The sequence below is a fragment of the Fistularia commersonii genome, chromosome 35, assembly GCF_037954325.1.
Source record: "Fistularia commersonii isolate RoL2024-O1a breed Wild chromosome 35, RoL_Fcom_v1.0, whole genome shotgun sequence".
NCBI classification, from domain to species: domain Eukaryota; kingdom Metazoa; phylum Chordata; class Actinopteri; order Syngnathiformes; family Fistulariidae; genus Fistularia; species Fistularia commersonii.
In genome coordinates, this window is record NC_141318.1 from 450,001 (window position 1) to 473,150 (window position 23,150).

The following is a 23,150-nucleotide window of genomic DNA, read 5'->3' on the forward strand; positions in this document are numbered from 1 at the left end:
TGCTGGTGACGGCGGGAACTGCAGGTCATGTGACCCTGAGGGTGGAGGTCAGAATCCAGAGAGGCTGCGTTACCTATTAGGAAACCAAGAAGCCACGTGTGAAGGAAAGATCTCCTGTGGAACGCCAGCGGAGGGAGGAGGCAGATGATGAGATTATCAGGCACGGGGGGGAACATCTGCTGGAGAGGAGGATGAAGGAGGAGGAGGAGGAGGAGAAGAAGAAGAAGAAGAAGAAGAAGAAGAAGGAGAAGAAGAAGAAGAAGGAGAAGAAGAAGAAGAAGAAGGAGAAGAAGAATGAGATTAATAATAACAAGAAGAAGAAGAAGAAGAAGAGGAAGAAGAAGAAGAAGGAGAAGAAGAAGAGGAAGAAGAAGAAGAAGAAGGAGAAGAAGAGGAGAAAGAAGAAGAAGAGAAAGAAGAAGAAGAAGAATGAGAAGAAGAAGAAAGAGGACGAGAAGAAGAAGAAGAAGAAGAAGGAGGAGGAGAAGAAGAAGAAGAAGAAGAAGAAGAAGAAGAAGAAGAAGGAGAAGAAGAAGAAGAAGAGGAAGAAGAAGAGGAAGAAGAAGAATGAGAAGAAGATGAAAGAGGACGAGAAGAAGAAGAAGACGGAGGAGAAGAAGAAGAAGAAAGAGGAGGAGAAGAAGAAGAAGAAGAAGAAGAAGAAGAAGAAGAAGAAGACCTCGCTGGACAGATAAAGAAGGAGATTCAAGAAGTTCTTGTCTCCTGCCCCGTTCCTGCCGAACGCTCAGGAAGGGTTTTCACTTTGACCAAGATCTTCTCCCCGAATCCAGAGGGAGACGGAGCTCCTGGGACAGGAAGTCCTCGGGTGGAGGACAGGAAGTGGCTGCTGCAGGGCGGAGCCTCTGCACGCCAACACAAGGTCCTCCTCTTCCAGACATGCGCCCTCTGGTGGTCACCCACGGTACTGCAGGGGGTATTTTTAACACTTTCCTCAAAAATAGATAAAAGTTTGTGACTAAAATTCATAAATATCATTTTGATTGATTATCAGAGGAAGCGTCTGTTTGGTTATGACACATTTATGACACATTTATCACACGTTCATGACAATTATTTTATATTTAAGGACTGTTGTCGTGAACATGGTTTGGGGTGTCGCGTCTGGCTCGGACCTCCAGGTGGTCTGGAGGTCTCAGGTCCTGTTCTTCTGCACCTGGACCTCAGAAGATCCAGGTCTAATGTCTGCGCAGGGAGAGCCCAGAGCCGAGCTGGAGATGGAAGCTTCCAGAGAAACCGGAGCTTCTGGGTCCTGGGAGTGTGTGTGTGTGTGTGTGTGTGTGTGTGTGAGTGTGTGTGTGTGTGTGTGTGGAGGGGGGGGGGCGGAGTCGATCTCGCTGTGACCTCGACCCGCCTCCGCCCCCCCCACGCCCCCTCTGCCCCCCCGACTTCCTGTCCCGGGATCACAGGCTGACAGGGTCACGCCCACCCCACCCTTTTTATTCCTGGAACTCCACAGATGGACCTCTCTGGGGTGGGGGTGGGGTGGGTGGAGACGTGATGGGGGGGAGCGGGGGGTGTGTTGAGCGCGCACACACACACACACACACACACACACACACACACACACACACACACATGCAGGCACAGGCTGCCTGCACAGAGACAGTCTCTAGCTATCACTGCTCGTTAGCGCTACTCGCCGTCTGTCACACACACACACACACACACACACACACACACACACACATACACACACACGCGCGCACACATGCACGTGCACGCCCGCGGTGCCTCGTCGGCCTGCAGATGTGGATCAGTGTGGATTCGCTCCGGTCTTTTCCTCCCTGGGTGTGTTTGCTTCATTCGGAGCTCCGGCGTCACCCCTCCGAGGCTCCGCCCCCTCCCCCAGGCTCCGCCCACGCCATGGCGCCGCCTGGACCAGAACTGTTGTTTTGAACAAAAAACACGGCGAACCCTGTGAGGAAGATTGTCATTTGTTGGACAAACGTGGCTCCGGTGGTTGTTTTTCGGGTCGCGGGTTTGATTTCCGGCTGCTAGTTGCTAGCCTGGGGGCTAAGCTAACACGCCGGCAGCAGATGAGGCTCCAGAAGGAGGACCAACGCCATGCTGATGAGCTGTTCCGCTGACGTGGAACCTCCGGGACGCCGTCTCTCGGCTAGAACGTCACTGACAGCTTCCTCAGAATGCAGTCTTTACACAGGAGAACCTCCAAGTTCTCCAAGGTTCTTCAGCGAACGCTCCGAGGTTCTGTTTCTGCTCCCTCCTGACCTTTAACAAGATGCAACTCCTGGCTGTTGTGGCTTCGGGTAATTCCTGGAATCCGGCCTCGAGAGGCAAGTCGGCCCATGCAGGCGTGTGTGTGTGTGTGTTGAACAAGAAGTTCCTGCTTCCGGAACATTAGAACCCGTCATCTTCTGCTTGGGCCGCACAATAGAGAACGGTGATGCATGAAAAAGACAGTTTGATTTTTTTTTTGTTTGTGTGTGTGTGTTTGTGTGTGTGTGTGTGTGTTTGTGTGTGTGTTTGTGTGTTCCACGTGGGGGGGGAGGGTGTGGCATCCAGCTGCCTTCACCTTTGTTTGCAGACACAGAGGGGGTTCTGTCCCCTCACAATGAGAGACCAGTGTGTCCTCTGTCTGTGTTTGTGTGTGTGTGTGTGTGTGTGTGTGTGTGTGTGTGTGTGCGGGAGGGGCTCAGGCGTGCAGCCACACCCTGCCTGATTGGCCGAGGCCACACCTCGGCATGGAATCCACCGGAGTTGGGTCACATGGCCTGCAGCCCGGGTGAGGGGGCAGGGTGTGTGTGTGTGTGTGGGGGGGGGGAGATTGTGTGTGTGTGTGTGTGTGTGTGTGTGTGTGCGTGTGTGTGTGTGGGAGGGTCCAACCATCCATATCTGATGGAGCTCCAGGTTCTAAGCTGTAGAAGATCTCCAGGGTTCCTTGAGGAGAACCATCACAAATGGCTCCTCCTGCCTCGTGTCAATGACAAAAGGACATCCCATAATAACCCCCAGTATACCTGAGCCTCCAGGGGAAGCCATGCGTTCCCAGTGGACCTGGACCACATCATGCTACCTTTATGTACCAGCTAATGGACCACCTCGAGCCCGAGTACTCTGATCTCCACGAGCCAGTACTTGAAACCCGCAGGTTTGCAGTACAAGATGCTAGTAATACATGGAGTACTAGAGTACTCTGGAGTCACACATACTGCAAAAAGTACACGTTTCTAAATAATAATAATAATGAGACGATGTGTATTTTGCTACCCTAGCACAGAGTATAGTAGGAATACAGAAGTGTACTGAAGTACACAAGTACAGCTAAGTACACGTAAAGAAGTAGAAATAAAGTATCATTCAGTATAAAGTACAGTGACGTAAAATAAAGTAGTATTTCATTTAATTAAAGAAGTATATTTTGTATACTTAAAAGCAAGTATGTAAGTGCTGTTCTAATCAAAGACGTATATTGAAGTATAATTAAAGAAGTGTATTTTAGTAACATTACAAAGTTGAGTAGGATTCAAGACGTATAGCTAAGTATCATCAAAGAAGTATAATGACAGAAAGTACTGCTAAGAAGTATATTTTTGTGTAATTAAAGAAGTATTGCTACATATAATCATAGAAGTCTAGTGTAGTATAAATAAAGTATAATTCTGAGTACAATTCAGTGTAATAAAGTAGTACGGTTTCATTTCATTCGTGTTTATATGAGTGTATTTTAGTAAAGTTCAGAAAGATAAGAATATTTTTGTTTTACGAAGGAAATTTTGGAGAAGAATTGAAAAAGTTTAATGACAGAAGTTTATTGTCGTCTGATTGAAGGAGTGAGTCGGTTAGATTGAATAAAAGCGGTATATTTGATGGTGTGTGTGTGTAAAGTGTGTGGATGAAGGCTCAGGTGACGCCTTCAGGTGTTTGGACAGAAACAGGAAGTCATGGCGTGACTTGGAGCTCCAACACTGAACCCCAGCAGGTCCTCCTGCAGGGCTTTCATGTTGAAGCAGCGTCCTCGTGTCCTCGTGTCCTCATGTCCTAATGGCCTTGTGTCCTCGTGTCCTTGTATCTTTGTGTCCTTGTTTCCTCGCATCCTCGTGTCCTCATGTCCTCTCATCATGGTGTCCTGAGGGCCTCGTGTCCTCATGTCCTAGTATCCGAGTGTCCTAGTGTCCTTCCATCCTTGTATCCTCGTGTCCTCATGGCCTTGCGTCCTCGGTTCCTTGTGTCCTCGTGTCCTCGTGTCCTCATGTCCTCGCCTCCTCACGCTCAGCAGGAAGTGGTAAAGAAGAAAAAAGAAAAACAAAAACAAAACCCAAGCTAGATCCTCCTTGCGCGTGTGTGTGTGTGTGTGTGTGTGAGGGTGTGTCCGCCCGCCTGCCGCTGTGAGGGAGGGGGTGAGTGAGGGAGGGGTGATCCTCGGCCCCTCCCTGCTCCTCTGGGTTCGGCCTGCCGCTCCTTCGCCCTCATTCCCTCAGCGGCTGCCTCGGGATCCTCGGCCCTTTGTCTCCTCTGTCCTCTGTCCTTGTCTCCTCGCTCAGACCTGAGTGTGTGTGTGTGTGTGTGTGTGTGTGTGTGTGTGAGTGTGTGTGTTCCCTCCCAGCTCCCTCCATTTTTATTTCAGGGTGAAGAGGTAACTCATTTTTTCCTCCTTCAAAACTATTTCCTTTCCTTCCCTCCTTTCCTTCCTTGCTTCCTTCTTGTCCAGGAAGTTCTCCTACCTTCTCCAACCTTCTCCTACCTTCTCCTACCTTCTCTTCCTACCTTCTCCTCCCCCCCTGCAGTTTGTTTAATTCATCATTGATTAACCCCCTCCTCCTCCCCCGCAGTGTCAGTCTGCCGCTAAGCAGAGGAAGAGCGCCGCCGCCGCCGCCGCCGCCGCTGCCGCTGCCGCCCAGAAGAAGCAGCGGCTCCCGTCCAAGCAGAGCGCCCTGACGGCCCGGCAGCCGCCGCCGCCATCGCCGCCGCCGCCGCCGCCCCCCGCCCGGGAAGGCGAGGACAAGGCGGAGGAGGAGGAGGAGCCTCGGGAGGCGGGGCAGGAAGTGGCAGCGAAGGAGGCCATGCCGTCCCTGCAGATCAAACCCGAGCCCGAGGAGAGGGAGTGCACGGTGAGCAGCCGGGGGGCGGAGCCGGGGGCGGAGCCGGGGAGGGGGAGGGCTCTGACGTGTTCCGATACAACACCGAGGGGGCGGAGCCTCCGACGGCGCTCTGTGGTCCTGGAGATGAAACGGGACTCAAACGGCTGATGGCACGATTGCGGACGCCATATTTGTAGTTCTGCTGTTTGGCCTCACCTGGATGGAGCTCCTCCATGGGAGATGTTTTCCTGCGTTCGCTGAGGAGCTGCAGGAGGGGCAGAACCTCCTCCTCCTCCTGTGGCCGGCCAGAGTCAACAGGCCGCTCTTGGAGAGCAAATGTTTGCTCAGAAGCCGGCGGCGGCTTGGCGGCGCCGGAGCTCCGAGCACGACGGGCCGTCACACCTGGGCAGGTGACACCAACCAGGGTTCACCTCAGGTGTGGAGGTGTGGAGGTGTGGAGGTGGACCTCCTCGGAGGAGGGGTCGTGAGGTCGCACAGCTCTGGTAGCGATGAACACATGAGCGGGTGTCGATCCTGCGCTGGTGGTCCAGGGGTCCAATCACGCCTGTTGTTACTGCGAGGGGGCGGGGCTTAACCCGCTGGGACCCGTGAGGCTGCTGGTGGAGGACGTGGAGTCTTCACGCAGGTTAGAACATGAGGTAATCGATTCATTGATCGGTCCGGGAACCGATCAGGTGCTCGTGCACATCAACGTGCACTGCGCATCCAGACTAGCAAACGTGGTTGGGAATGCTAACACTCAGAAGCTAACGCTGCAGGAGCTCCAGCTCCACCACGGAAGGAGGTCCTGAAAAGGAAAGTCCAGGAGGTGGATGAGCGTGGGGTGGATGAAGGACCTGTCAGAGACTCATCTATGACTTTTCTCCTCAGCTTCGGCTCTCCAAACATCTCACCGTCCATCAGGAGACACAACAGAACTTTTAATCCCAGTCCTAATCTGTCCTAATCTGTCCTAACCTGTCCTGATGTGTCCTGACCGGTCGGACAGGTGAAGGGTTGATGTTGGTGGAGATGATCGTTGGTGGAGGTGATGAAGGAGATGGAGGTGATGAATTAGCTCTAATCCCTGCTGACTCCTGGCTTGGCTAACTCCAAGGGAGTTCAGAGGTCAGAGGTCAGAGGTCAGGGGGGGGTGGATCCTCCCAGAGAGACCAGACCACAAAAGCAAAACAGGTTCCACATGTTCTTCTGTGTTCTGGACGTCGTGGTCCTTCTGGAGGTTCTCCCCAGCCCTTGGAGGTGGGGCAGTGGAGCAAGAGGGTTCCTGCCTCGGGCCTGATGGCTCCTACAGGTTCTCTCCATGTTCTTCTACCTGGGCTATCCATGTTCTCCTACCTGGGTTCTCCATGTTCTCCTGCCTGGGTTCTCCATGTTCTCTTACCTGGGTTCTCCATGTTCTCTTACCTGGGTTCTCCATGTTCTCCTACCTGGGTTCTCCATGTTCTCCATCCTGAGTCCAGAAGGTCAGCAGGTGGTTGGACAGTTGGATGATTGACAGCTGATGGGCCCAGTGTGAGCAGGGTTAAGCTCCGCCCCCAGCGACAGCGAGATGGTTGCAGAGCTGAGCTGGAGGCATCTTGTGGGGAGAAGGTGTGAGGAGGACGCTGGTCGTAGAGCTGCACCTCTAAGATGGAGCGCTCCATCATCTCCATCACCTCCACCGGTGGCGTGGAGGAGGTCCAGAGGACGAGATCGGTCGTTTCGGTCGGTGACGTCTGGCCATGTCGACCTCAGAAGAGGAACGAGAGCTGAGGTCCTGGTCCTGGTCTGAGGACACGTCCTCCAGAAGGCCGTCCAGGTCCAGGGAAGCGAGCCAGATGGGGTTTTCCTGTCCGGGTTCTCCGTGCTTTGGGTTCCCGGTTCCGAAAAGCGGATCTCGGTCGTCATGGCGACCGCGGCCCAGAGGCTCCGGTTGTGACGGAAGGAGAGCGCGGAGGAAAGTTCTTCATGGACCAGCCGGACCTGACCGGAGATCTGGTTCAGCCGCCGTCCGTTTGCGTAGTTTCTCGTAGTGTTTTGTAAAAGGCGTGGCAGCGCTGAGAGGAACATCTCCAGGTTCTTCTGCGCTCCCTGGAGGAGGCGGCTCTTCTGGAGCTCCACAAGGGCTGGTGCTCCAGCCTCTTTCCTTTGGCGGCAGTGCATTCCTGCTTCTCAGGAATCTTCTGGCAGGTAGAAGGTTCCTTCATGTTCTCCAGAACCTCCTCCGTGCTCCTCAAAGAACTCCCGGGACCTGGATATGCAAGAGCTTCCAGATGGCCTCCGTGTGCAGCCGCCGGTAGTTTGTAGAACTACGAGATAAAACACGCAGGAAGGTATTTCCTGTGTCGCCGGTCCTGACGTTCCTGGACCCCCTCCTGAGGTCAAGGGGTCAAAGTTCAAAGTTTCAGAATAAGGGCGCCTGGTGGGATCTTCAAAATAAAAGCCTGGACTTCTCTGAAGGCCTCAGTGGAGAAGGTCCAGGGTGGAGGAGAAGGTGGAGCCCCATTGTGTCAGAGCTTCATGTGGTGGGGGGGCGGAGCTGGGCTGCATAAGGGATCGTTAAGCAGTGTGTGTGTGTGTATGTGTGTGTGTGTGTGTGTGTGTGTGTGTGTGTGTGTGTGCCAGGACCACACCTCTTCGGTTGGGAGTGGGGCTTCCTGCTCAGAGATAACGTCTCCAGGACGCAGATCCTCTCCATGCTCTGTCTGCCAGGAACAGGCACACACAGGCACACACAGACACACACACACACACACACAGACACACACACACACACACACATACACAAACACACACTCACTCATACACTTTTTAAAAAACAGCCTGTATGATGAGGAGGCGTCACCAACAAGCTCCGCCCCCAAACCTGGCTCAGTGACCAGTGACAAGTCTGGCTTATGTGTGTGTGTGTGTGTGTGTTTATATATGTGAGTGTGTGACTGTGTGTGTGTGTGTGTGTGTGTGTGTGTGTGTGTGTAGCAGATGTAAACAGCTGGTCTTCTCAGAGTTGGAGTCTCGTGTCTGCGGCAGAAGGGGGCGGAGCCAGGGTGTGGCAGGGGCGGGGCCTGTGCTGTGAGGGCGGGGCCTGGGCGGGGTCAAAGGTCAGGCTTGGGCCTGGTTGCGGTTGTTGTGTCGGCGGTTGAAGAAGAAGGGAGGAGGAACGAAGGAGCGGGGAGGAAAAACAAAACTGCAGCGAAAGAGTGAGACACACACACACACACACACACACACACACACACACACACACACACACACACACACACACTCTCATCTGTTCTATCCTTCTTAAACTTTCTCTTTCAAACTCTCTCCATCCCTCCCTTCCCCCCCTCCCTAATAGGATATGTTGAGGGAGGCTCTGCTTCCGCTCCCGCCGTCGCCATGGCAACCAGGGCTCTGGCGGGAGTTGCCGAAACAGGCTCGGAGGCTCGGCCCCTCCCCCCCCTTCCTCCTCTTCCTCCTCCACCTTTCCACACCAGCTCCTCTCTCTCTATCTCACTCTCTCTCACTCTCTCACTCTCTCACCCCCCCCAACTCGCCACTCCAGCCAAAGGCGAGCACTGAATACCTGCCAGCACAGCACAGTGAATAGCTCTGTAATCTCTCTCTCTCACACACACACACACACACACACACACACACACGCACACAATAAGGCCCTCTGTTTGTGTGTGTGTGTGTGTGCGTGCACGTGCACTTGTGTGTCCCTGATGTATGCACATAAACAAGTCAGTTGTCCTCCAGCAAACAGGAGCAGTCATGCACAAAGACAGGCCCACAACAAACACACCCATGCATGCACGCGCACACACACACACACCCATGCATGCACACAAACACACACACACACACACGCACACACACACGCACACACACCATGACTCCCCATGTGTTTGCGTGCGTGAGAGGTTAAAGGTTAGAGGCTTTTTGCCAAGAGGGCTCTGCGTCGCTGTGTTTGTGTGTTGTGTGTGTGTGTGTGTGTGTGTGTGTGTGTGTGTGTGTGTGTGCGTGTGTGTGTGTGCGTGCAGTAAAGCATTCAATCAGTTTGAAGGACAGCACAGTAATAATTTTGGGATGCAGAGGTTGGGGGGGGCAGAGGTGTTTGCACGGATGGAGGTGTGTGTGTGTGTGTGTGTGTGTGTGTGTGTGTGTGTGTGTGTGTGTGTGTGTGTGTGCTTAAAGGGTGTGAGTCAACAGACAAGCAGGAAGTGGATGGCCCCCCCCTCGGGTGATGCAGGATGATGTCATGGTCGTCTGATCCTCTGGATCCACTTCCTGGTCATGTGACTCCTGCTGGTTGGACCAGAGTCCAGGTTCTTGAGTGGAACATCTGGGGTTCCAGACTCACTCAGGGGTTCAGTACTACAGTACTAGTACTACTACAAGTACTACTACTGCTCATGATAACGGAGGTCCTTGTTCTCCATCTGGCTGCCAGAGTTCCCACCATGTTCTTCAGCTGGGGCTCCTGCTTTGGCCTCTCCATTCTTTCCTGTATGGGTTTTCTCCAATGTTCTTTCTCCATGTTCTCCTCCTTGGGTTCTCCATGTTCTCCTCCTTGGGTTCTCCATGTTCTCCAGCCCTGGTTCTCCATGTTCTCCAGCCTGGGTGAGGTCAGTCAGGTGGTTCCTTGAAGGTTTAAACTCTGTGAATGAGAGGGTGAATGGATGGACAGCTGAGCGTTGTTGTGGTGGTTCCAGAGATGTTCCAGAGATGTTCTAGAGATGTTCTTGCTGTTTTTTGTGGTTCTGCATACCCCTGAGCCAGAATAGGGGAGGAGGGGGTGCTGAGGAACCCATTGTTCGACCACTAAAGAGCTCTTTTCAAAGAGCTGTTTGATAGGAGAACCTCTGTGTGTGTGTGTGTGTGTGTGTGTGTGTGTGTGTGTGTGTGTAGCATGGAGGACGCTGAGGTTCTCAGGAAGGTTCCCGCCTTGCTGGCGCTCCTGGGAAAGACAAGACGGAACTGAAGGGGAATGTTGGCGCGACACACCTTCATTCTCCGTGAAGGTCTTGTGGAGAACACACACACACACACACACACACACACACACACACACACACACACACACACACCCACCCCTGTGCATTAACCCTTTAGTGACCCCATCTCCACCGGGGTGGAACCTCTGCATCTCAGGAAGGTCCCAGGTTTTGATCTGCCTGGGTTCTCCTTCCTGGGTTCCCCTTCCAAGGTTCTACTTCCTGGGTTCTCCTTCCAAGGTTCTCCTTCCTGGATTCTCTTTCCAAGGTTCTCCTTCCAAGGTTCTCCTTCCTGGGTTCTCCTTCCGAGGTTCTCCTTCCTGGGTTCTCCTTCCAAGGTTCTCCTTCCAAGGTTCTTCCTGGGTTCTCCTTCCAAGGTTCTCCTTCCTGGGTTCTCCTTCCAGGGTTCTCCTTCCAAGGTTCTCCTTCCTGGGTTCTCCTTCCAAGGTTCTCCTTCCTGGGTTCTCCTTCCTGGGTTCTCCTTCCTGGGTTCCCTCCAGGTTCCCCGTCTTTCTTCACCCTAAAAACACTGAGTGTGTGTGTGAGCGGTTGGATGATTGACAGGTGGTCACTTCCAACCGGACTTTAGAAGCGTCTCTTCCTGTATTTGATAATATTAAATATTAAAGAGCATATTTTGAAAATATGATTCAGTCCATATTTTTAATATTCAAATTTCTTCTGCGTTGCCAGTTTACTTTGGTTTGTTTGCTGTCATTAGAAGAATAATTATTATGATTAAACTGTAATAACAGTAACACAGTAATAATAGTGAAATCTTCCCCCCCGTCGCCCCGGTGGAATGGTTCGCTCCGCCGGCGGGGTCATGTGACCCGAGGTGGGCGGGGCCGAAGCCGCCGCTCCGATAAGGCAGCGGCGCTAACAGGTGGGCTAACCAGAGATAGCAGGGCGGGGGGGCCTCACTGGGTGGGGCTGTGTGTGTGTGTGTGTGTGTGTGTGTGTGTGTGTGTGTGTGTGTGTGTGTGTGTGTGTGTGTGTTAATATCTCCCCCAGCTGTTGTTTTTGCACTGGGTTCACTTTGTATCGTCCAGGTCCACGTGCACGCTCACATCCCAGAATATTCCCACGTGCACTTATGTACACACACACACACACACACACACACACACACACACACACACACACAGTGGTGTGGAGCCCATCTGTTCTCCACGGTTCCTCTGGATGTGGAAGGTTCTAGCAGGGTTCTCCCTCTGAAGTTCTACCAGGAGTGATTCTTTGCCTCCTTCATTCCCTCCCAGAGGTTCTTGTAGTCTCTGCCGCCATGTTTGTAGTCCATTATGAGGGTGAGGGAGGTGGAGATGATGCATCTGCTGGAGGAGGCCTTCTTCTGGCTGTAAACACGGCGCCTTCTACGACGACGGCTTCCTGTCAGGAGATGGAAAGACCTCCGTTGAAGGTCTTCTTCCTCCACAGGAGACGTTCATTTAGAGTTGGTTTTCTGCCCTTGAAGACACCTTTCTGGAGGAGTATCTTCTGAAGAAGCCTCCAGGAAGAGGATAAACATCTTCCAGGGAAGAAGATCAAGCCCAGTTACTTTGAGGAGAAGATTTGGACAAAAACTGAGCGTGACCTGGATGAGGGAGGACCTTCTATTCCAGGTCTCCTATGAGAGGAGACTTCTGTTTAAAGTCCACCAGCTCAGGAAAACATCTCTTGAAGGTCTTCTAGCTCCACAGGGGTGGTCCTCCTCAGGACGGATCATCTCCGACGTCCGCTTTGTGTCCTGAAGGTCGGACTTGGGAATCCCAAGCGTGACGTCATGAAGCGTCCAGGTGGACGTCCTCCTGCAGGAGAACGTGAGAACGTTCAGTGACGACCAATCAGATCGCTTCCTTTTCTCTTTCACATCTTCTTCCTTTTTTCACTGAAGGCTTTGAGTCTTCGGGGGGGGGGGGGGGGGGGGGGGCAGGTGAGAGGGTGTGGTTGTTGGGGGGGTGGTTGCCTGGCAACAACCAGCGGAAAAACACAGTCAGCTGATAGATCACAGTTTCCATGGTAACGCCCCCCCCCTTCACACCCAGGCTGTAATGGTGTTACTGTCCTCGCTCCCTTCAACGCCTCCTTCATCCCTCCTTTCCTTTCCTTTCCTTTCCTTTCCTTTCCTTTCCTTTCCTTTCCTTTCCTTTCCTTTCCTTTCCTTTCCTTTCCTTTCTCATGGTGCTTCCAAACCCTGCAGAAGATCTGGGCGTTGTAGCTAATATCTTCTCCTTGGGTTGCCATGGTTACGCCCCGGGCGGAGCTCTGGGCCTCCACCCTCCTCAAGGTTCTAGTAACACTGAGGTGGAACATCCATCAGTAGAACTGCAGAACCAGGTCTGAGAGGAGCCGGGTCTTAGAAGGACCAGGTCCAAGAAGAACCAGGAAGGACCTCCTCCTTCCATCATGGCTGCCGCAGTAGTACTGACCGTAGTAACTAGTACTCTGTACTAGTACTAGTACTCTGAGTATTTCTGAGGTACTTTCCTGTCCCCTTGCAGGCCGATGACGCCGGCGACCTCTCGGCGGCGTCCGAGTTGAAGGCGGAGCTTCACGGCTGCAAGATGGAGCCGTCGTCGCCGGCGACCGAAGACCAGACGGAGCCGGTGGACCTGTCGCTCAACAAGCCCCGCCCCTCCTCGCTCCCAGCCTCCGGCGCCGCCGTCAACCCTCCGCCCGCCGCCGCCGCCGCCGCCCAGCCGGGCCTGTCGGCGACCCCGGTGCCGTCGTCGGTCCAGTCCATCGGATCCATGGTAACGGACGTTCCTCATGTTCCTCACGTTCCTCATGTTCCTCGGGTTTCTCGGGTTCCTCACGTTCCTCATGTTCCTCTCGTTCCTCACGTTCCTCATGTTCCTCTCGTTCCTCACGTTCCTCACGTTCCTCATGTTCCTTGGGTTTCTCGGGTTCCTCACGTTCCTCGGGTTCCTAACGTTCCTCACGTTCCTCACGTTCCTCACGTTCCTAATGTTCCTCACGTTCCTCTCGTTCATCACGTTCCTCATGTTCCTCGGGTTCCTAATGTTCCTCACTTTCCTCCCGTCCCGCTCGTTCTTAATGTTCCTAATGTTCCTCACGTTCCTCACGTTCCTCGGGTTTCTCACGTTCCTCATGTTCCTCACGTTCCTCACGTTCCTAACGTTCCTCATGTTCCTCCCGTTCCCCAGGTTCTCTCCCCGGGTTCCATCCTGGCCACGCAGGGCGCCGGCGGTCAGCAGATCCTGCACGTGATCCACACCATCCCCTCGGTCAGCATGCCCAGTAAGGTGGGCCAGCTGCAGACCATCCCTGTGGTGGTGCAGTCGCTGCCCGTGGTCTACACCGCCATGCCCACCGACGGCGTCGCCACCGCCGCCATCACCGTGCCGCTCATCGGAAGTGACGGACGCTCAGAAGGATCTGGTGAGGAGAAGGAGGAGGAGGAGAAGGAGGAGAAGCTTTACCTGAGAAGGTTTAGCAGGGAGAGGAAGGAGAAGAAGAAGAGGAGGAGGAAGGTCATATTTATCCTGGGGTGATGGAGGACCAGGAGGAGGAGGGTTCATTGTCTCCAGAGACAAAGAGCTCCTTTTAGTGTGTGTGTGTGTGTGTGTGTGTGTGTGCGTAAACCCCCCACCTCTCGCACACACACATACAAACTCCACCCGAATTCCTGGTGGTGTCACCTCCTCCTCTAGACTTTGAACACTTTGACCAGCAGGATGTGTGTGTGTTTGTGTGTGTGTGTGTGTGTGTGTGTGTGTGTGTGTGTGTGTGTGTGTGACTTCAGACTCCAGGGTCAGTGATCACTTCCTGAGAAGTTGTATAACGGCTGTGTTACTATTTAACAGGCATGTGTGTGTGTGTGTGTGTGTGTGTGTGTGATTGATAGGTCTGATCAGACCCGGTGACATCACCTCCTCTGATTGGTGGGATTGAAAGGCCGCCTCTTCAACATCATCCTGAGCTCTGCTGATTATTAGTTATTGATTCATCAATAGGATGTGGATTCACATCAAAAAATAAAACACATTCAAATAAATCATAAAAAATATTAATATTCCAAGAAATATTCAAATAACACATAAATGCATGAATATTAAAAGATAAAATAAAACAAACGCACGCATAATTAAATTAATTACATATTCAAATAAATTGATACCATTCAAATACATTTAAAAAAGGTAAATAATAACAAATATATAACAACTAATAATTATACTTATTCCATGACTGAATGAATGAATGAATGAATGAATGAAGAATCACACACACACACACACACACACACATGATCTTTGTCTGGTTGGAATCCCAGTGTCTTAGTTCAGATGTTATTAACCTCCTGCTGTTCCCCTGTCTGCCCCCCATTCTTCTTCTCCTCCTCCTGCCCCCCTTGTTGCCTCCTTGTTGCCCCCCTTCTTGCCCCCCTTGTTGCCCCCCAGTCCGCATCAAGCCCGGTTCCACGTCCCCGGTGGAGTTCCAGAGCGACAGCGACGCCGAGAGCGGGACCGAGTCGGGCTCGGCGTCCCTCAGCGCCCAGAGCCTGGACGCAGGGTGAGACACACACACACACACACGCACACACACACACACACACACACACACACACACACACACACACACACGCACACACACACACACACACGCACACACACACACACACACACACACACGTGCCACCTGGGTTCTCATTTGTTTTGAACCCCCCCGATAGTTAATATCGTATTAACTGTCGTTTAACTATTTATATTGAGATACAATTTACACATTTATATGACATTTTATTTGATATTCTTTTTTACTGGTTCCACTTTTCAAATCGGATTTATCAAAAAATATTGAAATATTCGATTTTTTTTAAATATTTTTAAATATTCCTGATATTTTTTTCTTTGTTTATTTATTGTTAAATTTATGTTTTTCATGCTTTTCTTTTTTTTTGATATTTTTTCCTTCTGACCACATTATTTACCTTTTTTTTCTTAAAGAGTTTTGATGAGAAAATAATTTTTATAACTCTTTGATTACAAGCGTCCTGTGTTCCTGTGTTCATCCTTTTACTCCTTTAACTTCCTACAAACTGCAGTGAAAGTACAAGTACACAGAAACCAAGTACTTGAAGTACTCTAGAAGATAAAACATGATAAAATGAGGTCAAACAGCATTTTCCCTCTGCAGAACAGCCTGTGTGTGTGTGTGTGTGTGTCTTTCTGCATTTCAGTGTGTATTTGTGAGTCTCAGATTCTGTTCTTGTTTCAGTGTGTGTGTGTGTGTGTGTGTGTGTGTGTGTGTGTGTGTGTCTCCTCCCTCGCCCGCAGCCCCCTGACTAATTACATTACAGCAGTGTAGCCATGACTGGACACTTATATAACCTTATGTAACCCTGCGTACACTGGAGACGCCCAGGCTGCATCTCACACACACACACACACACACACACACACACACACACACACACACCCAAAGTGTGAAAGGTTGTTACTTGCTGAAGGCTGCGGGGGGAAGATTAGGAAGGAGGCCGCTGAAGGATTGAGTTTGGGTGGTTTCACCTGTGTGTGTGTGTGTGTGTGTGTGTGTGTGTGTGTGTGTGTATGTGTGTGTGTGCGTCCATTGAGCCTGTTACTGAATTAGGATGGAGCTCATGTTGCCCCACCCACAGGGCGAGGCTGCCTAACCCCAACTGAAAGGCAGGGTGTGGGTCTGACAGTTATCTCAGATGTGTGTGTCTGTGTGTGTGTGTGTGTGTGTGTGTGTGTGTCTGTGTTTGTGTGCGTTTGTGTGTGTGTGTGTGTGTGTGTGTGTGTGTTGCTAGGCAGGGCGGGCTTGGCTGTAAATAAGCTTGCGTAACCCCGTTTTTCCGTCACACCTCCTCAAGAGGTGGCGATGCTGTGGATCCGTTTCCATGGCAACCTTTAACCCTGTGGTGACGGGGTGAAGGCGGGCGGCCCGTCGCTCGTTCACCCATTCACTCGCGCATCCATGCAGGTGGCTGATGGAAGCATTGCTCTTCTGTGTGTGTCTCTCAGGGGTCAAAGGGCAGCCGGGGGTGGGAGGGGTCGAGGGGTCGAGGGGTCGAGGGGTCAGCGTGTCGCCCCAGAAACACAAGTGTAATTGGATCATGCTCTATTACATTTAATTACATTGCATTGCATTGATGACGTTCATTTTTCCTTTCCAAACATACAACAAACCAGGAAGAGATTAATATCAAATTAAAATTTCCTCATTCTTTCCACTAACTCGAAAATTACATAATTAATTGTAATTCTCAGCCACCCACGGCGCCGTGCGGTGGCTCTCTGCCGCCCCCTGGTGGCCGCGGGGGGAACTGCACCCGCACCGAGCTGCGGGGGTGTCGGGCGATGACGTCATCGATGACGTCACTCGCCCCACTTTAAAAAACGCAGGAAGTTTAGAATTCAACAAAGGAAATGCAGCGTTTCATTTTTTTCATTAAATGTCAGATGTGGTAACATTAATGAAGATAAAGATGAGCTGAAAGTGCCAGGATGTAATGTTTTTCTTCAGACATGTTGAAATGACTCCTTGTGTGTTGCCCCGCCCCTCTCTGACCCCGCCCCTTTTGCCCCGCCCCTCCCTGGCCCCGCCCCTCCCCGGCCCCGCCCCTCCCTGGCCCCGCCCCCAGCTCGGTCATGGACCTGGAGCCCGTGGACCCCGACTCTCCAGACGTGAAGCGGCGGCGGATCCACATGTGTGACTACCAGGGCTGCAAGAAGGTTTACACCAAGAGCTCCCACCTGAAGGCCCACAGACGGATACACACAGGTGACACACACACACACACACACACACACACACACACACACACACACACATGTTAGACACAAACACAGGAGGGTCTCACACACACAGCTTAGATACAAACAAAGACACACAGGTGAAACATACAAACACACACACACACACTTACACACACATACACACAGACAGAGGTGAGACACACAAATTCACAGGAGAGTCTCACACACATGGATTAGATACTCACACACTCACACTAGTGAACATTCACACAGGTGAGACTCACATACACTCACTCACACACACACACACACTCAGACTCACACATACACACATGTGAAAAACACAGGTCAGACACACACACTGATAGGTTAAACACACACTCACAGGTAAGAGACGCATTCACGCAGTCACACACATAGGTGAGACACACACTGACAGAGGTGAGACACACAAATACACAGGAGTCTCACAAACACAGCTTAGATACACACGCACTCACACCAGTGAAACACTCACACAGGTGAGACACACACACATTCACACACACACAGGTGAAATACACAGGTGAGACACACACACACTCAAGTGAAACACTCACACAGGTGAAACACTCACACAGGTGAGACACACACACACACACACACTCACAGGTCATACACACACACACAGGTAAGAGACACATTCACGCAGTCACGCATACAAGTGGGACACACACATATACAGGCGAAATACACAGATGAGACACACACTCGAAGGTGAAACACACAGTCGCCCACACACACACACACACACACACACACACAGGTAAGAGACACATTCACGCAGTCACACATACAAGTGGGACACACACATACAGGCGAAATACACAGATGAGACACACACTTGAAGGTGAAACACACACACGCCCACACACACACACACACACACACACACAGACACACACTCACGCACACTCACACACAGCTGCAGTTCCCCCTCTGACCAGCAGATGGCAGCACCCCCTCCTTTTTTTGCTTTGCCCACAAAGGCCCTGCCGGGCAGCGGTTGCTCGGCAACCGTCACTCTTACCGCCGTGGCTCCCGCTGTGTAGCATGTAGCGTGTAGCGTGTAGCGTGTGTGACGCCGGCCTCGTGTCCCCGCAGGAGAGAAGCCGTACCACTGCACCTGGGAGGGCTGCACCTGGCGCTTCGCCCGCTCCGACGAGCTGACCCGCCATTTCCGCAAGCACACGGGGATCAAGCCTTTCCGCTGCACCGAGTGCGACCGCTCCTTCTCGCGCTCCGACCACCTGTCGCTGCACCGCCGCCGCCACGTCATGATGTGACCTCCGACCCCCCCTTGCGGCGTGTCTCTTTTTGGTTACCATGGAAACCTGTGATGTATCCTCCCCCCCTCCCGCCACCTTCCCCCCTGGAGCCCCCAGATATGGTCTTCATCGTGGCCGTCCAGCCTTCTTCTCCTCCTCGCCGCCGCCGCCGCCGCCGCCATCCTGACCTCCGCCGCCGGCCCGCCCCCTCCTGTGATTGACACCCGGAGGAGGAGGAAGCGGAGGAACGAGAGCGCGCTCTTTTATCCATCGAGGCTCGAGCCGGAGGCGGGGTCACGCGCCGGGCGCCACGTCGGCCGCTTTCCTGATTGGTCGGGGGGGAGACGGGGCTGTGGCTCCGCCCCTCGCCACCACGAACACGCTTATTTCACGGCGATGGACGGATAAGTACAGAAAAAAAACAACCGGCGCGTTTACACGGCGTGAGCGGCTGAGGCGACGCCGGTGATGTCACTTCCTGTTATCCGTGCCCCCCCCCCGAGAAAAAACAGTATTTCTTTTTCTTTGTAAACCCGTCATTGTTGTTTGATGAAAATAAGCCCCGCCCCCTGGCGTCTGTGTTCCTCGGGGACGGACACGTAATCAATAGTCGAGTGTGTGTGAGTGTGTGTGACGTTCCTGACCTCCCGCCCGTCGAGCCTTAATAGTCAAAGTTGATCCGAAAAGGGCGAAAACGGGCCAATCAGGGCCGAGCGCCGCCCCCGGGGAGGCGGGGCCACGCCCCCTCCTGTGGGAGGCTGTCAGAAGAACATCTTGCTTCTGGGAACCGGCGAGTGGTGGAACGTGGAACGTCTCCAGGTGGAACCCGAGATCTCACGTGCTCTGATTGGTTCTGGCGTGAAACCCGTTCTCTGAAGGCGAGCTTCTAGAAGGATCTCTGTGTTCTACCAGGGTTCTCCATGTTCTGCATCTCATCGGTCCACTGAAGACTCCAACTGTCCATCGTTGCAGATGAGAGAGCGAACGCCTGGATGATTGACAGCTGCCGGGTCCAGGTTAAACCCCGCCCCCTTGTGAGAGCGGGGAAAGGCTCCGCCCCCCTGACCCTTAATGAATAGATGAACGAATGAATGAATGATGAGAACTGACTTCCTGTCTGGAGATGTGGGCGGGGCTAAGAGAGGGGGCGTGTCCAGCCGCAGCTCCGCCTCCTGCCTCTAGAAGTGGATGAGATTAGCGTTCCTTAAGGCCCCGCCTCCACAAATAGGATCCCGTCAGGGTTCTCCTGTTATGCAACATAACGCAGACCTCGCTCCAGGCTCCGCCCCCAAACGCCAGCTGCGGAAAACAGGGTTTTATTTGCGGCGCCCCACCCCCCCCCCCACCCCACCCCACCGACACCAAGGCTTTTCAAAATAAGACGTAAACAGAAAATAAAAGCTCTAGAAGGTTCTAGAGGCCGGGGGCGGAGCAGGAAGTGGAACCCGTGCTCGCCGCCGTACAGCTGACAAACAGGAAGTGGTGGATTTCAAAATAAAACCCCAGTTTCCCGCTCCGGGTTTTGTTTTTGTCGGCGGGCCGATGCGCCTCTCTGCTTTTGGCCCCGCCCACATCCGCCACAGGCCCCGCCCCCTTCGCCCCCCCCCGCCTGCTCCGGCTGAGAAACAAAACAAACGTTACTAAGCACATCTTTCTAGAAGAGTTTATGCATCCGATCGCCGCTCTCCTCCCTGTCTTTTGTAAACGACGACGTCGGGAGGCGAGCGGGAGAGTTTCCTGTATATAAATGTATATAAGCAGAAAGTGCAGAGTAAATGTAACGGGTGAATTTCTATTTTTAACACTGACTAGATAATGTGAACGAGGAGGTCCTTTGCTTCCTGCCCCTTCTTCTTCTTCTTCTTCTTCTTCTTCTTCTTCATCTTCTTCTTTTTTTCTAATCCGATATGACATTTGTTGTTTTTTTTGTAGTTTCTTAAAAAAATACACACATATATATATATATATAAAAATATATATATATACATATATATATATTTGGTCCCACTTGTGTTGTGCACACTTGTGTTGCATGGAGAGTAGCCCTCTTGTGTTTCCTTCTCGTGATGTTGGTGAGCATGTGTGTGCGTGAGTGTGCACGTGTGTGCGTGCACGAGACGTTGGGGTTCCCGAGGAGGGGAGGAACCCCCCCCCCCGCCCCGCCGGCCCCCCCACAACCTTATTTTGTAGAACAAATATTTCCGCATAGGACCTTTAAGAAAACAAGAGCAGCAGTCGGCTAACAGCATGTTAGCGCTTTCTGCGCTAGCTCGTCACGCAGGAGCTACAATCGCTTTTATCCCCCCCCCACACACACACCTTCATCTTTCCACCTGAGTCTGGAGATGCTAACACAGGAACACGCCGTCACCGCGCTAGGACCGCTAGCTTATGCGTCACATGCAATGGGCGAAGCTCAGAATGCTACCTTGATAAGCTCAAATTTCCAAGTGCTAAATATGAATAGCCTTAAATTACACAGGCGTCTGCGTCCTGAAGCAGAGGGCAAGTAAAGCTATCACGGATGCTACAACACTAGCGAGGGTTCTCGCCGGGTTCTCGTTAGCTTCAGACAAACGGTTCTGAAGGTAGCCGAGAAGTGGCTCCGGTGGAACGCCAAAATTGCAACGTGTTTTGCTAAGCTAATTTTGTGGAGAGACAAAAACACTAACTTGAAGCCAAGTTAGGTGAAGCAACATGAGTAAGTCTACCTGTTTACAAGCTAACCGGCGAGGAGGGTCGACTTTAGCGAAACCTCCCCGCTAGCTAGCCTGGTCCATACTTTGCCTCTGCTAGCTCGCTAGCTAGCTAGGTCGTGACTTCCCCGCGTACAGGGATCCAGCCTGCTAGCCGCGCCATTTCCTAAGGATTAGCCCGCAAGCTAGCGTAGACTAACCCCCTAGCGTGAGCCTGTGCATGTGAAAGCAGAGGAAGAAGCTAACGGGGTTCGTCTGCCAGATGATTCCACCTCCTGCTTCCTGTCACATGATCGCGTGACCTCAAGAATGAACGGGTTATTCAGGGTCACCAGATTGAAGACTGAATGAACGAATGAATGAACGAATGAACAAACCAACAAAGACCTTTTGCACTTACATCCTTTTGTGTGTGTGTGTGTGTGTGTGTGTGTGTGTGTGTGTGAGATCTGAATGAAGTCATCACAGATTAAAACAGACGATTCTTCATCGTCCAACCACAGAGCTCTAAAGCTAATCTGCACACGGCAATCTGTAATCCGGGCTTCATCCGGGTCCCGGGTCAATAATCCAGGCCTCCATCCGGGTCCTGGTTTCATAATCTGTGATGTGGACTTCATCCGGGTCCTGGACCGACCCTGCTGTCTGCGTCCGGCTGGACCTTCAGCCAAGCATCAGCCCGTTGTGAGATGTGATGACGATAATCTGGATTGACTCAGATTAGGGGGCCGCGGGTCATGTGACCTCACCGATTCGGATCTCCAACCCTCCGTTTCCTGGATTATAGATAACTTATCGATCGTCTCCCTCGGGCCGATCGGTACCGCCCCCCCCCGGTCTTGTTGCCGGGATACGCGCCCCCCCCCCCCCCCCCCCCCCCCGGCCTCCAGGTGCTTCTCCTCCGGCCAATCACACGCTCCCTGTGTTTCCATTGAATGCAGTAACCTTCGGGCCAGTACTCCGTCTACTCAGTGCAATGCAGTTTTCCTCCCGACAGTACACTCGTCTGCAGTACTTCTCCTCCTCCTCATCCTCCTCTTCTTCTCCTCTGGGCTTTGTTTTCCTTTTCTTTTCTATTTGTACAGAACAAAGGTGTGAGGAGTCGGGATCCTTTTGAAACTCCTGTTTCAAAGTGGGGTCTCCTGCCCCCCCCCCCCCCCCTCCAGCCTCCCCCCTTTTATAGAATAAAATGTTTTTGGTGCAATTTACCCGCCCGCCGTCTCCGGGGTCTTTATTTTCTGGTTGTTGACGACGATGCAGGGAAGGAAAGGAGACGGAGACGACCAGGGCGCCCGTTCTGATGAAGGGTTGTTTATGTTACAAACAACATATAGAAATTCAGTTATTAATTTGGTTATTTATTATTATTATTATTATTATTATTATCATTATTCCAATATTGTTATTTTGTGTTTTAATTCCTATTGTATTTCATCATTTCTATTATTTTTCTATTATTTCTGATATTGCTATTATTATAACTATTTTATATTATTCCATAAACACCATTATTTTTTTTCTGTTAGTATTATTTCTTTTGTTTCTAATATTCTATTATTACAGTCTTATTATTTCAGTGGTAACGTTTGTCGAGTTTTTACAATGTTTGAATATGGTAACTATTACACAGGTATTTTTATTAAAATATAACAATTATTTTTTATGTTTTTATTTCTATTGCTACTATTTCTATTATTATTATTGTTAGTAGTAGTATCTATATTCTTTTATTTCAAACTTTATTACTATTATTTGTTTCATTTATTTTTTATTAATTTATGTTTCCTTATTATTACTAATATTGACTGATATTATTACTAATATTAATATGGTCATTATTACGATTTCAGTTATTAATATTTTATAGTTTTAAATAATACGTATAATAATGATTATTTTTATGATAATACATCTATTATATTATATATTGTTAAATATTTTGATTAGTAATAATACTAGTAGTAATAATAATAATTTCTAGTGGAAAAATAATACGCAGAAACTTGTAGATTTGATACAAGATTTAAAGGAAAACTATTAAGTACTTTAAATGAATATTCTAGTGTGACGTCATTATGCCGATATGATATCGGGATATTCATATTTATATCTATATTTTATTCATTAAGAAAACAGATCAAACAAAATAATTACATTAAAATAAAAGAGAATTTATGTCCCTATTCTGTCCATCAGGGGGCGCCCTGTCAACGGCGGGAACACCTGAGCAGGAGGACTGGCCGGGACCAGGAGTGTGTGTGTGTGTGTGTGTGTGTGTGTGTGTGTGTGTGTGTGTGTGTGTGTGTGTGTGTGTGTGTGTGTGTGTGAGAGAGAGTGTGTATGACTATTGTATGAGTATTAA

The 23,150-nt window shown here is 51.2% G+C and overlaps 1 protein-coding gene across 1 annotated transcript in view; it reads left to right on the forward strand.

Annotated features, from left to right (window-relative positions):
- The window catches only part of klf8 (Kruppel like factor 8), a 35,419-nt gene extending 13,767 nt beyond the window's left edge, over positions 1 to 21,652 (forward strand). Inside the window, exons 2-7 of the mRNA XM_086142300.1 lie at positions 4,812 to 5,090; positions 12,544 to 12,795; positions 13,210 to 13,444; positions 14,467 to 14,578; positions 16,671 to 16,810; positions 17,929 to 21,652. Of these exons, the coding sequence (XP_085998426.1) occupies positions 4,812 to 5,090; positions 12,544 to 12,795; positions 13,210 to 13,444; positions 14,467 to 14,578; positions 16,671 to 16,810; positions 17,929 to 18,110 (1,200 nt within the window). The 3' untranslated portion in view covers positions 18,111 to 21,652. The remainder of the gene's footprint in view (positions 1 to 4,811; positions 5,091 to 12,543; positions 12,796 to 13,209; positions 13,445 to 14,466; positions 14,579 to 16,670; positions 16,811 to 17,928) is intronic.
- The last annotated feature ends 1,498 nt before the right edge of the window (positions 21,653 to 23,150 follow it).